Here is a 14,367-nt window from a genome sequence, read left to right on the forward strand (position 1 = left end):
TATTCCTAGAAATTCAGCATTAATGGTGAAGCAACTCACTTCATTTAAAAAAAACCATCAGACAAAATCATATTTGAGTAACAGCTTTATTTGAATTCTAGGTATATATCTATAGGTACATAATTCAGAGATAAAAATTATACAAAAATTAGCAAACCGTACAAAAAATATAGCTACAGCTAGCGTGAGCACGGACGCTGAATGAAACTTGTAGACAGCTTTGATATTGACCGGGGCGAGAGGACGAGACATGAACATTTGACCACAAACATTTGGCAAGTCGATTCTGAGCAGCTGATCAGTGATCAGCAGTGGTTTTGCTGGATGTGTGTGTGGAGGTTTTTTTTTTCTTTTTTCCTCTCTCTCTCATTCTGCTCATTCAAAACCCTGAATTTGGTTTCCCAGCTTGAAAACAATTCTCTTTCTCGCAGCAGCAACACAAAACTAAAGCACATCCTGATTAATGTAACAGTGTTCAGATGTAATTAACTCGACGTTTAATTACAGCAAAACTATCATAAAGTTCACACGACAAGTCTATAGAAAAAACAAAACAAAACAGCAGAGACTCTAGAAATGTATCAGAACACAAACTACGGCAGTCTCAACACACAACAATGTTTTAACACTCGAGATAGAAAAATAACTAAACTCATTCATAGTGCATAGAAGTAGCATTAGCTTGTAACGTATGGATGGCAGGAAGTTAAGGCTCTTGGCTCGTTAGAGCGACGTGGGCGAGTGGTCACACCTTTTTCACAACAACATGAACATTTCAGGTTTGAATAATATATATTTTTTTTAAACAAACAAAAAGACACTTTCGCTCATAATGTGATCTTTGCCAATCTGATAAAAGTGTACAGTTTCTGTGGAGCCTTTTCTGACAATACTGCTGAACTTTAGCGAGGTTTTATGCCATATATGACATAAGCCTGCTACTTTACGTCCGTTTGAATCTCCCAAACACCACGAACAAAAGTGAATATTGGCGTCGGGCTGCACGAGGTACTTACTTAGGTCAGTGTTGCGCAGGAGTCCAGCACATACTGAAACTTTTTTTTTCATGTCGGCGACACTAACAAATAGTATTGGTAATGAAAAGTCATAGTACTGGAGCTCAGAAGAAGGTATAAAAGGAAAGCGTGAACAGGACCAGAACTGCTAAAGAAGCTTAAAAAAAAGAAGAAGCAACTTTTAGCCGATCATCACCTGCCGACCCTCAAACACACAACGACCATCCGTGAGCACCTCATTCCTAATCAGTCCAATCATCTATTCTATGATGCAGTAAATCGCATACATTTTCATGCTTCAGACGCAACAGTATATCAATAGAACATGACAACATGCAATGGCACAATAACATTCAAATACATGTAACGGACGCCACTTTATGGTGAAAACCGGCGCAGCGCCAAAGACGCTGGCCGCTGTAGTGCTACAATATCAGATATTAGATCTAGAAAGATTCTGAACTTGGCATGTTTGGAGTTCTCACCTTGTGGGGCGAAGAACGAAAACCCCCACAACATTCTTCAAGGATACAAAGTGTAAGTTAAGCCTCGTTTCCACTGCACAAAAAAAATGCAGGTATGGAACGGAGCGGTACGGCTAACCGTAACCGTACCCAAATCTGGTGAGTTTCCTCTGCAGAGAGTAGGTTAAAAAGTAGGCGGGGCTTAGAACGCCACAGATATGCGACGTTACAACAGTCGCCTCAGCCGGGGCGGCTGATCTGGACCTTATGAATCCTCTGTTTACATCCTCTACTTTGCACTAGTTGTTTAGTTAACTTAGTTTTTTTGCTGCAGCTGAAACTTCGTCGCCCCGTTCTATGGTCTCGACTACCCCAACGGAAGTGGTGGTGGAAAAGGCGTCCACCTTTGGACCGGTTGTTTCCGGAAAATCACAAATTCTTGCGGTGGAAAGCCCGAACCTTAAAGGACTAGATCGTTCCTGCACTTTTTGTGCGGAGGAAACGGGGCTTTAGAGATTAGTTGAAGGTTGCGTTTTAGAGAAAAACTCTCACGTTAATAGAAATGCCACAGATTACAGCGAGTTTCTTCAATCCTGCGTAAAAGCTTTCTTACTTAGACGAGTCCATAAAGTATGAGCTGTGTGTGTGTGTGTGTGTGTGTGTGTGTGTGTGTGTGTGTGTGTGTGTGTGTGTGTGTGTGTGTGTGTGTGTGTAAGCCACATATCCATCAGGCACTTTGCTTAGAAGTGTTTGTAAAACTGACAAGGTTTCAGATTCACAGAAAATTATGGAGCCCTGTAAAATAAATATATATATAATATACATTATATATATATAATTTAAACATTTGTAGCATAAAATATGATCAAATAAAAAAGGGAAAGATAAAAGCAAAACCACCTGCTGCTTTACTTTATGTTAAAACATTAATAAGTAATTTCACGAGACGCATATTAAAAGTGGGGAATCGTGGAGATAAAAGGTGTTTAACCCATCAGGCGCTCTGAGTGCAGGAGAAACGGGGGGGGGGGGGGGGGGGGGGGCTACGTGCTCCATTCAGCGTTTCATGAAGCTCTGCATCATCTCCAGCGGCAGCGGGAAGATGATGGTGGAGTTCTTCTCCGCCGCGATGGTGTTGAGGGTCTGCAGGTAGCGCAGCTGCAGGGCGGAGGGAGACTCGGCGATCACCAGCGAGGCCTCCTTCAGCGCCCGCGACGCGTTCATCTCGCCCTCCGCCGCGATCACCTGAACGCAGGAGAGAGGAGGATCAATCCCATTCTGCAGTGAAGAGCGGCGACGCGCCCGTCGACTCGTCGGCGAGCTTTTAGAATAAGCCAGGTACTAAAGGTAAAGCACGTCTTACCTTTGTGATGGCATGAAATGATCATGTGGCGTTTTGTTTTACAGGAATGGCTGTAAACTGCAGGAATAACTCCTGAACCACCTACATCATGACATTCCTGCTCATGCACAGCTCCGGTAAATAGTGTGCGCGTGTACATTTTTTTTTCTTCTTCTAAAATGAGTGAGCTGTATTGTGAAAATAATATATTTTTGTGATAAAAGTCCAGGTGTCATCGGGTCATCATCTTGGAGAGTGACAAGCAGCATACGGTGCATCCAGAAAGTATTCACGGCGTTTCACTTTTTCCACATTTTGTTATGTTACAGCCTTCTCCCAAAATGGATTGTTAGAATATTAGTACACAAAGTTAGCATATTCATGCTTAATTTCAGTCTTATTTCTTCTGTTCTTGTTTGGCAGCGCCACTCAGGCGCTGTTTATTGTCCTTGACTAATCATGTGTTCTGAGCCTTGGTAGGAACACTCTGACCGAGACTGATAAACAGGAACGCTGCGTCTTCCCCGTAGCTGCCATCTCGGTGGTGATCTACGCGTAGAGGATGTCCTGAGATTATGCTTATTTTTGATAACTGCCAAGCATAGCAACTTGTCTATTTCTATGATGCATATTCTGTAAACCCTCCCATCTTTTAATCGAAATAAAAGGCAAGGAGAAACGGCAAAAGCTCAGAGCGGTTCGAAGTGGTGACTTGAGCACACTTTGCCCGTTTCTCCTCGCGAGCAAACAAACTTGCCCTTGTTGTCTTGTTCTTTCTTGCAGATTTAATAAATGTCTATAGCCTGAACCTGACATTTAACTTGGTCCTTCGAGCCGGATGCCAACAACGCCTGGTGGTTCCAATTTTTCCCCCACCCCTCAAAACTCTACCCCATAATGACAACATGAACAAAGTTGAGATTTTGCAAATGTATTCCAAAATAAAGAACTAAGAATGTACAAGTAGTATTCACAGCCACTGCTCAACACTATGTTGATGCACCTCTGGCAGCACAGCCTCAAGTCTCTGTTAATACGACGCCATGTTCTCCTGCTGGAAGATGCCCAGCAGGATAAACCTTTATGCATTATGAGGTGATGTATGTCACATTTTGAGGGGGGGGAAAATGACTTTAATCCACTTTGGTATGAGGCTGTAACATAACAAAATGTGGAAGAAGTGAAGCGCTGTGAATACTGTCCGGGTGCACTGTACCTTGGCCCTGGCCTCCCGGGATGCCTCGGCCTCAGCAGCCATGGCTCTCTGGAGCTGGAGGGGCAGCTTGACGTCTTTGATCTCCACCCGCTCCACCTTGATTCCCCAGTCGTCCGTGGCGTCATCCAGAGTGCTCTGAAAGGGGGGGGGGGGACACAATGTTACACCTATTCTATCAAAAACGTCAAGGGAATAATTTGACACTGGCCAAGATCAATGGCTTATCGCAACACTATCATTTGACCAGATTTCCTTGCAATGCATTAGAAATACTATTTCGAATAAAGAATAAAAGTCTTCCCACAGAAAACAACTACAACTTAAGAGGACTGTGTATATTTGAAAAAGGTGGTGCGAGAACCAACGTGAAATACAGATGTGTTTCTATTCTGGGAGCAGGTTTATGGAATGGTCTCAGTGACAACTTAAAACTGTGCAAATCACCGTTCTGCTTCAAAAAAACAGTAAAAAGAAAAATTATTAATGTTTACAATGAACAATAATTTCTGTTACTTGGGTTTTTCTCATGTTTTATTTCTGTTATGTTCCATATCAATTTTTTCTCCCGTATTACGACTGCTATGTTTATTTTTATTTTTTTTCTTTCTCCAGTTGCTTTTTTAAAATTTGATTATATTTTTTGCATCACTGGTGTCTGGGGTAACCGCACGGGTTTTTAATGGATAGGCTGAAATAAGCCTGGGCTTCAGCCTATACCCATTTCGGTTACAAGTCTATTGTGGAAACAGTGAAAAATCACAGGTGTGTGAACTTGTACCATGAACTGCACAACAATTCATCAACTGCACTTATACTGAAACTGTAACCGAAATAAACCATTCATTCATTCATTCAATGTTTTGTCCATTTTCTCCAAGATTCATCCAAAACAAACGATCTCCAATAACCATAGTGGTGCATTTCTAAAGCCGTCCAGCAGATGGAGCTGAAGCAGACTGTATGATGGGCCACAGGGAAAGGCAGGAACACAGATGGCGTGCAGGTTTGACAAATGAAATACAAATAGAGGCGATGACAGGTGCTTGTACGGCATGTTTGCATCACAGAAGACAATGCTAACGTCGGGTGACAGAAGACATACATTTCTAACGGCGCTGCAATCGATTTATATCTACAGCGCTCGCATGAAGACAGAAGCGGCCTTTCAGCGTTGCGACAGATCAATCTCCGTGGCGCGTTGTGTTGAAGAAAGGAGTGTTTATTCATGTCGACACTGTAAAAACCTTAATGTATGTAGCAGCACTCTGGGCGGTGCACAATCAGGGTTGTTGTTGTTGTTGTTGCGCTCTTTAGAGTAAAATCTGAGCCTTTTTGATTGGTTCCAGCACCAGTAGCAGCTGCAGGCTGTTTGGAATGTTACAGCCTCGTAAAGCTGGGCGAAGGGCCGATAAAGGAAACCTGGAAACAACGTGGTCGTGCTCCAAGTTGCAGCAGGCTCTGCTGGGCCATTTTGTTTAGGGACGTTTGTGTCCGTGTTCCCGTCCTACCTCGTCGTTCTCGTCCTTCTACTCGCGTGAGCAGCAGAAGTATTTACCATTACCGTGGCGCACATGTGCTGCAGCATTTCTGCACCTGCAACGGACACGGCGCCCGAGCGTTTTCCAGATGTTGCCATGGAGACGTTTTTGGAAAAATTGCATTTTCAGGGTGTTCTGAGCACCGCGGTCGTGAAAACCGACAATCAAAATGCTGTGGATGTTTGTTTTCCTTTTCTGCAGTGTCGACCAGACGCAGAAAGGTCCTACTCGGGAGTAAAGCGGCGCAACCGACCAGTGAGGTTGGTGGTCTGTGGTGTTTGGGGGGGGGGCCACTGTCGAGCTCCTTCTAAGTGCCGATTCATCATTCCGCTGGAAAGCGCTGCACTTTTCCCAGCAATTTTTCCTCGCGTTTACGTTTTATTGACTTCCAAGTTTTTATAATAAAAAAAAAAAAAAAAGAGCTCGTATCAAAGCACAAAACCGACCAAGACGGCGAGCTGCTCGTTTTCGGAAAACACATGTTTTGGATGTGCAACCTCCTCCACATGAACGCACCTCCTCCTGATCGCCGACAATCCATCCGACTCAAGTCTGCTTTAGAGATAAATATTTCATCCTTTACAGCAGCTCAGCATAAACTGCAAGTAAAAGTTTAATGAATAAATAAATAATTAAAACTCCACCACCAACTAAATGCCGGTTCCCTCGCGTACAAATACCGGATAAGCGGAGCTTTCCTCGGTAAACATTCGACACGTTAAGTGCAGTTTGTTGGTTTAGCGAGGATTCAACAAGGTTCATGTGACAGCTGCATTATGCAGCTTGAAGAGAGAGGGGATTGCAATCCTCTGCCCGCGTTCCTGGGACAGGTGGACTTTGAGAGGAGTTCCTTGTTTAATAGTTTGAAGTTACTCTACCAGAAAAATTCTTTGAAATATACTTCCCATAAAACGTACAACTTGTGCACAGAGAATAAACCAACACATCAAAACGAGACCAGAACCGCTCATTTCCACAGATTTCCAAGCCACAGTTGCCTAAATCGATGCGTTTACAAACTGGAATTTATCGCCATCTAACTTTATTTACATTTCGCTAACTGACGGAGTCTTCAGAAACCTGCACGTGCGGATTTCTGGGACATCAAAGATGGCGTTTCGGCAGCTCGGGTAGGAAATATTAACATTTGATTTGTATACATATATTTAAACACTTAAAAGAACAGGTTGGTTTTTTTTGTCCAGGAGCCTCATCCAGCACAGCTTCAACTCAATCAGGCCAGACGAGCACAGAGTGAACTTTAAATTTCACATTTTGTAACAGTTTTAGAAGGAAGAAGTACGAAGAGATCAAACACATTTAAGGGATTCAAAAAAAAAAAAAAAAAAAAAAAGGTGGTTAAGGCCGTGGATTCATGCCATATTATCTACTGTAGCGTACCTGCATGCTGTGTGCGATCTCTTCGCGGTCAGACAGGATCTCTGCCAGGTTCTTGGTGCCCAGGACGTTCCTCAGGGTGGTCTGGGCCAGCAGTCGGGTGGCGGCGTCGGCGTTGGTGATGTTGGCCACAGCCAGGGTGGCGTTCTGGACCCGGTAGTACACCACGCCGTCCACACTGACCGTCACGGAGTCTTTGGTCAAAACCTGAGAGGAAGACGGTGGGGGGGGGGGAACGGCGGATGGAAATTAAGACGCTAATGAAAGGGACGGGCAGGCGTTTGGGTGTCGTACCTCTTGTGGCGGGATGTCGAAGGTGATGGTGCGCATGTCCACATTAATGAAGCTGTCGGTGCACGGCAGGATGAAGAACAAGCCTGCAGAATCACCACAATGCAAATAGTTTCAACAAAGACCAAAGCCACGGCAAACACAATAATGAGGGAGCGTCTTCACAAATGTTTGAAAACACCAGGATGAATGGAAGTCTGGCAGGGGGCCAAGCGGAGCTCTCGCTTTATAAGACTGCAGCTGTGCCGACAGCGAGGCAAAGCTGTGGATATTTGCGGCTTTCATTAGTCGCTTTTTTTTTTTTTTTTTCTCGACTCGCCACCGCCGAATTAGCGCGTCAGACAAGCGGGCGGGCGAGCGGAAAAACAGACGTGTGCTAGGTGTGCGATCGTTTAGCAAACACTAATATTGCAGCCAGCGCGCTCGTCGCTGGCTGCACTTCCTGTCAGGATATTGTGCGTTTAAACGGCGAGATCACAACCATCTGTTCGGCGGGGGGGGGGGGGGGAGAGGGAACGGCGACAACGGGAGCCACTTCCACCGCGACGTTCCCCCAACACATCTTAACAATTTACTACTTGTCAGACGCAGCGAGGGAGGAGGAAGGGCCCCGGGTGCTCTCAGACTATGTAAACCATCTGGTGACACCCTGGAAAATTCCACTGATCACTCTCGTTTTGGACCAGCACTTCCGCCGATGTGCAGGGGAAAAAAACCAAACATCCATTTCATCCGACCTTATCCAGACGGCTGCTGGAGACTGGAGAGTGATATATATATATATATATAGTCAAAGGTTTAAGGGACACAATAGGAAACCGATCCCGATTTCAACTCTGGCGTCGGCTCCTCCAGCTTTTCAAGAATGTGAGGTTTGCGTGCAGAGAGCTATTATTAACCCCGCGCTGTCATAAACGGAGTCCCCTGGCTCTCCGAGGAGTCACATTTCAGCATTTTGAGAGGACCCCGCCTCGTTTTTTTAGACGCGGTAAAGACAACAAATCAAAAAAGATGAAGAGACGGAGACTTAGGAGATGTATGCAAATTGTACCCCGAGGGAGCCTGTGTGACTTTCTCCCCCCCCCCCCCCAACAAATGCACTGCCTTTCAAAACGAGGAGGAAGAAGAGCGAGGCATCCAGGCGTCATATGGACTCATGCAGCTCTGTGGACTGCGAGCTTACAGTATCAGAGTTTTTTTTTTTTTTTTAACGCATCCCTGTCATTTGATTGAGCTTCACACCGTGACACCTTCTTGTTGATGTGCGGCTGACAAAAACGTCAGTCTTTAATCAACGTTGCAAATTTTGTCGTCTTTATGCCTACGAGCAAGGAAGGGGATGGGCGGGAAAACATAATAGAAACACACCCACGTCCTTCCGTGATCATTTCCAGGTTTTATTTGTTTTGTTGCCCCACCCCCCACCCAACTTTATCCCTTTATGGTAGGCAGGAGCCCTCGGGACAAAACTGAAGGAGGAACAGTCAATCTCTGTAGATTAAAACAGCAGTATAGTGATTCAGAGGTTTATTCAGGATCTAATGTGTAGATTTTGAAACATTCACCCAAAACAATTTTTTTTAATGGCTTCACTAGAAATATGGCACACATAAATCAGTATATACTTTTTTGTTTTTAAGAAATTCCTTTGAAAAATAAGTCCATAGCGAACAGGGCAAGCCTTCGCTGCAGTACGTTCAAGTCGGCCATAACGGTGAACTTGAGAATGTGATAAACACGGTTAAAAGTTTGAAAGGATAGAATAGAAATTAGTTATTAATCCCAGAGGAAATTCTATTAATCTTCAACTTTTCTACAACTCCTGTTTGGTGCCAAGCATTCTAACCTTGTTCAGCATGGGTGGAAGAGGAAATATACGCCGAATGTCAGTGGCATGTTTGTTCCACATGCATCACTTCCATGTAAACCCAATTTAACTGATAGATGGATATTGAACTTCAAAATCTGAATGTTTCGAACAAGCGCCGCGCGTCGGTACTCTTGGTGACACATAGAATACTGTGACTTACTGCAAGTATTTTCCGTCAATAAACTCGACATGCGGGTAGTTCTATTTATATTCTTAGTTTCCAACACAGCCCTCATGTTTACATTTTATGTCGGCGAGGGGGAGGAGTTCAAGCCAAATAAAGAATACCACAGAGTATACAGTTTACTGACCTGTGCTAGATGATAATATAATTGCTAGTTGGGAAAAGTAGAAGAGAATCAATGTGTAGAAAAGCTTTGGAAAAACATGCTTCTATGCAGCTTTTCAATAACAGGCCTGATTAATTGGTGGCAACACAGAACTACGGGCTGCATGTTCAAATTTCACAGAAAACATTGAATTTTCTTCCTTCTTCTACCTTTTTTTTTTTAAATACAAATTTCTTAAGCATAGTGGACACAACATTGAGACGTGAGCCATCAATGATGCTGCCATGAAAGCCAGCTCCCTTGCTGCTCTCAAACTCGCCTCAAAGCTCTGCTGTCGGGGTGAGATTGTAAAAGCATGGAGAATGTAACAGCGAGAGAAGCAGCTTTATAAACGCTTCTCTGTATTTTGCACTGGAAGGTTTCGTTCACTTGGCTTTATGCATGTATGTAGAATGAAGTACTAGACAATTTTCTTCAAGTATACCCTGTGCCACAAGAAAGAAAACCTCAAAGTGTCAAATGTGACAGTTATTATGGCACTGAAAACGAGTTTACATTTAAGGAACCGGATTGCGAGGTCATGCAAAAGGAGTCCATTTTACATCGTCTTCCGAGTAACGGGCTCTATTGGCTGGATGGCTGACCCGCCCTCGTAAAACCAACTGTTCCACCAATAAAACGCATTCATTTCCTCCCTGAGCTTCCAGAGCTACTGTGATTAATCCCTGCAGAGTAAAAAACAAGGCATCCTCTCCAAGTGAATTAACCACGTCAGACAGTCATGTGACCCCCCCCTCCCCCCCCTCTCTCCGCCCATCTTTTAACTGCCATTTCCAGCGACGCGCCACACCCCAGAATCACAGTCCTGACCCACTACTTCCTGTCACACAGCTTAATAAGATTCATGTTTTGTGTCGCTGCTTCTGCAGCCCGGAGGTGATAAAAGGACACAACACAACGTGCTATTAGAGAAGCGCCACTCAGTTTTCGACATGACTTTTGTAACAAAGGTCTCTCTCTCTCGGCTGCATGTCAAGTCTCATATTAAAGATCTGACATCATGCTCCGATCACCCTCCGGGCACACAATCAAGTTATGCTTCGTGATCCGTGATGCTAAATATAAGGAGAGGCATTTCTAAACAAACGGGAGGAGTGGATGACTTCGCTGAATCACAAGTCGCGAGCAGAGCTGAACGCGGCGGGGCAGGGAGACGTTTGAAGATGAGGATTCTCAGTGGCTTTGAAATCAGTGGTAGATGGACTTTTAACAAAAAGTTCTTCTCCCCACAACTTAATTCAAATTCTGAAACTTCTAGAGTTATTGGAGGTGTGTTTTTACTGTACTCTGACAGCCGTTTCACCTTCGATCATTGGTTAGATGATACTTTTTATTCTGTTTGATTCATTCTGTGAATGGATTAGGTTAATGGTTTTGAAAAACAGACCTGTTGTGACTTTCCTCTGTATATTTCATAGAAAGAAGTGATGAAGAGTATTTCCTTATGTGCTTATTCTAAGAGATGGGTTGCATTTTGGGGCGAGTGTAGGAAGAATATTATACTTGGCTAATGATCATAATCTTATACTATTAAACTTGTGTGCAATTGGAGGCCTAAACACGCTACAATAGAGCACTTTTGTTGGAAACTCTGAAGTCATGTCTGGCCACCTGTGTCTTATCAGGAACAAAAGTCATTCATTAATAAATGCTGATAATAAGTTAGTTAGTGCTGAATTCGCAGGGACGGTATGTTACAGTCAGGGCGATGCAGCCAAGGAGAACTCTGGAAAAACAATTTGTCACAAATCTTTTCACACATGAACCGACGGGACGTCTTTTCTGGTTGGCAGTAAGGCGCCATTTTTCAAATTGACCGATAGCGGAAAAAAAAAAGTCCAATCCACTGGCGGGACTGCCATATCCTCCTGTGCGAGTTCACCTGGCGTCCTGCGCTGCACTCGGCTACATTTGCTTAAAAAAACAAATGGTGGGGCGCGCCCAAAATTACAGGGTTTCTGGTTGGAGCACTTTTATTTTATTTTCAAAGCTCCTGAACATACAAGTGAAAGTCGACCTTGTTATAATCTTATCTTTGTTGTTCACATCACATACCTCAGGGCTGGGAGGGTGCGGGGGTTTCTTTACCCGTTTGTTTTTCTTCTTTTTTTAAGTTGGGTCTATTGTTGATTACAGTATTGTTCTTCCTTTTTGTTTGACTGTCCTGTAATAACTCTAGTTCTGTTATTTTGTTATATAGAAAAACTTAAGGAAGCCTTGTTTTGCACAATTTGTGGTATCTGAACTGAACCTCTTTTTGCTTCCCAATAAAAATATTTGAAAATAGACTTTTTTTTTTTAAGACAACCTCATACAGGATCAAAGAACCAACACGTATTAATTAAAGCTCAAATTAGGCAAGAAACCGAAAATTTTGCGATACTGAAATTTCTAGCGGCCAAACATTTCTTTTGTGGCCAGCCCGAGTTCAAATCCACAGACGCTCAACATGAACAAGATGAAGCAGTAATTATTCCTGACCTGGTCCTTTAGCTCCTCCTTGCAGAATGCGGCCCAGGCGAAAGATAATGGCACGCTCGTACTCCTTTACAATCTGTACACAGAGGAAAAAAACCATACCATTGTCACACACGTCTGTTATTTACCTTTTATCCGACGTTAATCACGTGTAATTGGATATCTCGATGAATACCGACTCCACTCAAATCAACAGTGTGACGCTCACAGGTCGACGTGCGGAGTAAATAAATACTCATAACAAAGGACTAACTGAACACATCTGTCCCGCTTCAGTTATTTGATCACCGAAAGTGAACTTCAGTTCAAAGTAAACTTTGACTTTAAAGTGGAAATTGGAACCAGCGGCTGACCTTAATGCACATCCATATGGAGATGGGCAGAGTCACCAGCATGAAGAGGATGGAAATCCCAACCAGCAGCCAGCCACATAGACCAATGTCCGTGTCGGTGTTCTCCAAAGCTGCTGGGAAAAGACAAACATTCACTTTGAATTGTCAACAGAAACACATGAAAGCACACAGAGTTTAACACATCTGTTCAAAGCATGAGGGCTTTTTTGGTTATTTTTTTTACATCTCAGATCTGTGATCCGACCATGCATCAGAGCAGCTTCTACCCACCTGCTGTGAAACGTGATTAGTCAGGTTTACTGCCAGATCAACCCACACATCTGCTCTTTTACATGTTAGTCCAGGGGTGTCAAACCCGGACCGACCAAAAGGACAACATGGTGATCAATAGACGTTTCCCCTCATTTCAGTGTGATCCCTTTTCAATCCTTTACATTTTTAATGAAGCCCATGTCTTTAAATATTTGTCGCAACATATCTTTTTTTTTTTTTTTAGTTCAGAGAAGTTGCACGATTATTGGGCACGGTTTCGACAGCGATGTTTGTTTACACGAAAAAACATAGCGTTCACGTTGGGCCACAAGTGGGTGCCGTTAGTTTTGTGATGAAACCGCACACGCAGAGGACAATACGCTAAAACATCTCACAATAGCAGACATTCGTAGAGACCAAGGGTCTGCAACCTGCGGCACACGTGTCTCTTCAGCCTCCAATAAACATTTTGCTTTATTTTTCCATTGCATGTTAATACCACCCCCATTTTTCCACATGCCAGACCATCCAGGGAAATGGATCAGACCGAGGGGCCGGGGGCAGAATCACATGACACCCCGGTGTTAGACAGTCCCATCACCTCAGTCACAATACAGAGGCCACACGTGCAGGACCATACCTTCGTGATCATAATCATGCCAGCCTGGACCTACAGACAAAGTTAGAAGTCAAGTCGATTTGCAGTTCAGTTACAATGATTTAGGAATAATTAAAAAAATTAAAAAGTGCTGGAAACATTTCCAGTAATCACAGCTGCATGGATGTCAGTGACTGGCTGCACAAGCATAATCAATACTGATCAGCAGGGCTGCACCCCCCCATCACACTGCCAGGAAACCAGGATGACTTAACACGAACCTGGGCTGGCCGACAGGACTTCACCCTCACTTCCTGTTTTGCTGTTGTTTGTACATGTCGGACTCCAAAATGTGGGTTTTATTCCCACACAGGATGGCGTAAGAAGACAACGCCCACACAAACAAATAAAATAAAGAAATACATTAAACACTGCATATACGTGTTATTTCTACACGGTGTTTTTGAACCACCCAGTGCTGGGAACTTTATGTCAACAAGTGAACGTTATCGCTCCAGACTTGTTATCGAACGTTTGCAGCCATTAGCTTGTGGCATTAGCCAGCTAGTTAGCCACCTGAGCTAACGTCTACCACGGTTTTAGACGGATTTATCAAATACAAGAAAAAATGTACTACCCGTGGCGACGCGTCGCTGCTTTTAAAGTGTCGTGACTCAGGGTGAGCTTTGTGTTTTTGTTGCTTATATTGCTCTAGTTGAGCGTGCTGTAAAAAAAACCAAAAAAACAAAACAACAACAACCAAAGTATAAGCAGGGAGAGAGAGAAGCGTCTCTACCTGATTGACGCTGCCGTCTTTTGGACTCTCTCATCGCGGTGTCTTCACTGTCGACCGGCATGTTGCAGACTCAAAACTACCTCAAAAATGTTTGTGTTGCAGAATGGTAGCACTGAGCAGCTGGCAAAGAGGCTTGGGCAGCAGCACGACGAGGAGGAGGGGCAGCCCTGTCCTGACTAAGAGGTGGAGAAGAGTGTGCGCAGATACCAAGACGCGCTGAGCCCGCAGTCTTGACTTGAAGGCGCTACGACGTCAGGACGTGGGCGTGGCCAGGCACACGCGCATACATATTAGTCTCGTTGTAAATAGAAATGCATGACTATACCGTATCCTTGAGTATCAAGAAAGGCATCTTCAAATCAAATAAATATTTGAAGGCGCCTTTTAAATATATATTTATTTGAT

General features: G+C 43.8%; 1 protein-coding gene across 4 annotated transcripts; it reads right to left on the reverse strand.

Moving 5' to 3' along the window:
* Window positions 1–67: 67 nt before the first annotated feature.
* On the reverse strand, window positions 68–14,133 carry stom (stomatin). 4 transcript variants are annotated; one of them, XM_080510258.1, is made up of 8 exons: window positions 13,963–14,133; window positions 13,209–13,238; window positions 12,317–12,426; window positions 11,967–12,039; window positions 7,269–7,351; window positions 6,978–7,181; window positions 4,039–4,173; window positions 68–2,725 (listed from the first exon to the last, which is right to left on the reverse strand). In XM_080510258.1, the coding sequence occupies exons 1-8, from the start codon at window positions 14,021–14,023 to the stop codon at window positions 2,537–2,539; spliced, it is 885 nt and encodes a 294-aa protein (XP_080366384.1). In that variant the 5' UTR covers window positions 14,024–14,133; the 3' UTR covers window positions 68–2,536. The 4 variants fall into 4 exon arrangements, with proteins under 4 accessions (XP_080366384.1, XP_080366383.1, XP_080366386.1 ...); XM_080510257.1 differs by having other exon boundaries at window positions 12,317–12,429; XM_080510260.1 differs by lacking the exon at window positions 13,209–13,238.
* Between the last annotated feature and the right edge of the window lie 234 nt (window positions 14,134–14,367).

Source organism: Blennius ocellaris (genome assembly GCF_963422515.1).
Source record: "Blennius ocellaris genome assembly, chromosome: 15".
NCBI classification, from domain to species: domain Eukaryota; kingdom Metazoa; phylum Chordata; class Actinopteri; order Blenniiformes; family Blenniidae; genus Blennius; species Blennius ocellaris.

Coding starts and splice junctions, on each gene's coding strand:
- stom (XM_080510257.1), bottom strand. CDS start 14,023: ATGCCGGTCGACAGTGAAGACACCGCGATGAGAGAGTCCAAAAGACGG. Junction 7,352..11,966: donor AGGAGGAGCTAAAGGACCAG/GTCAGGAATAAT, acceptor GTGATTCTGCAG/GCTTGTTCTTCATCCTGCCG. Junction 4,174..6,977: donor AGATCGCACACAGCATGCAG/GTACGCTACAGT, acceptor CCCCCCTTTCAG/AGCACTCTGGATGACGCCAC.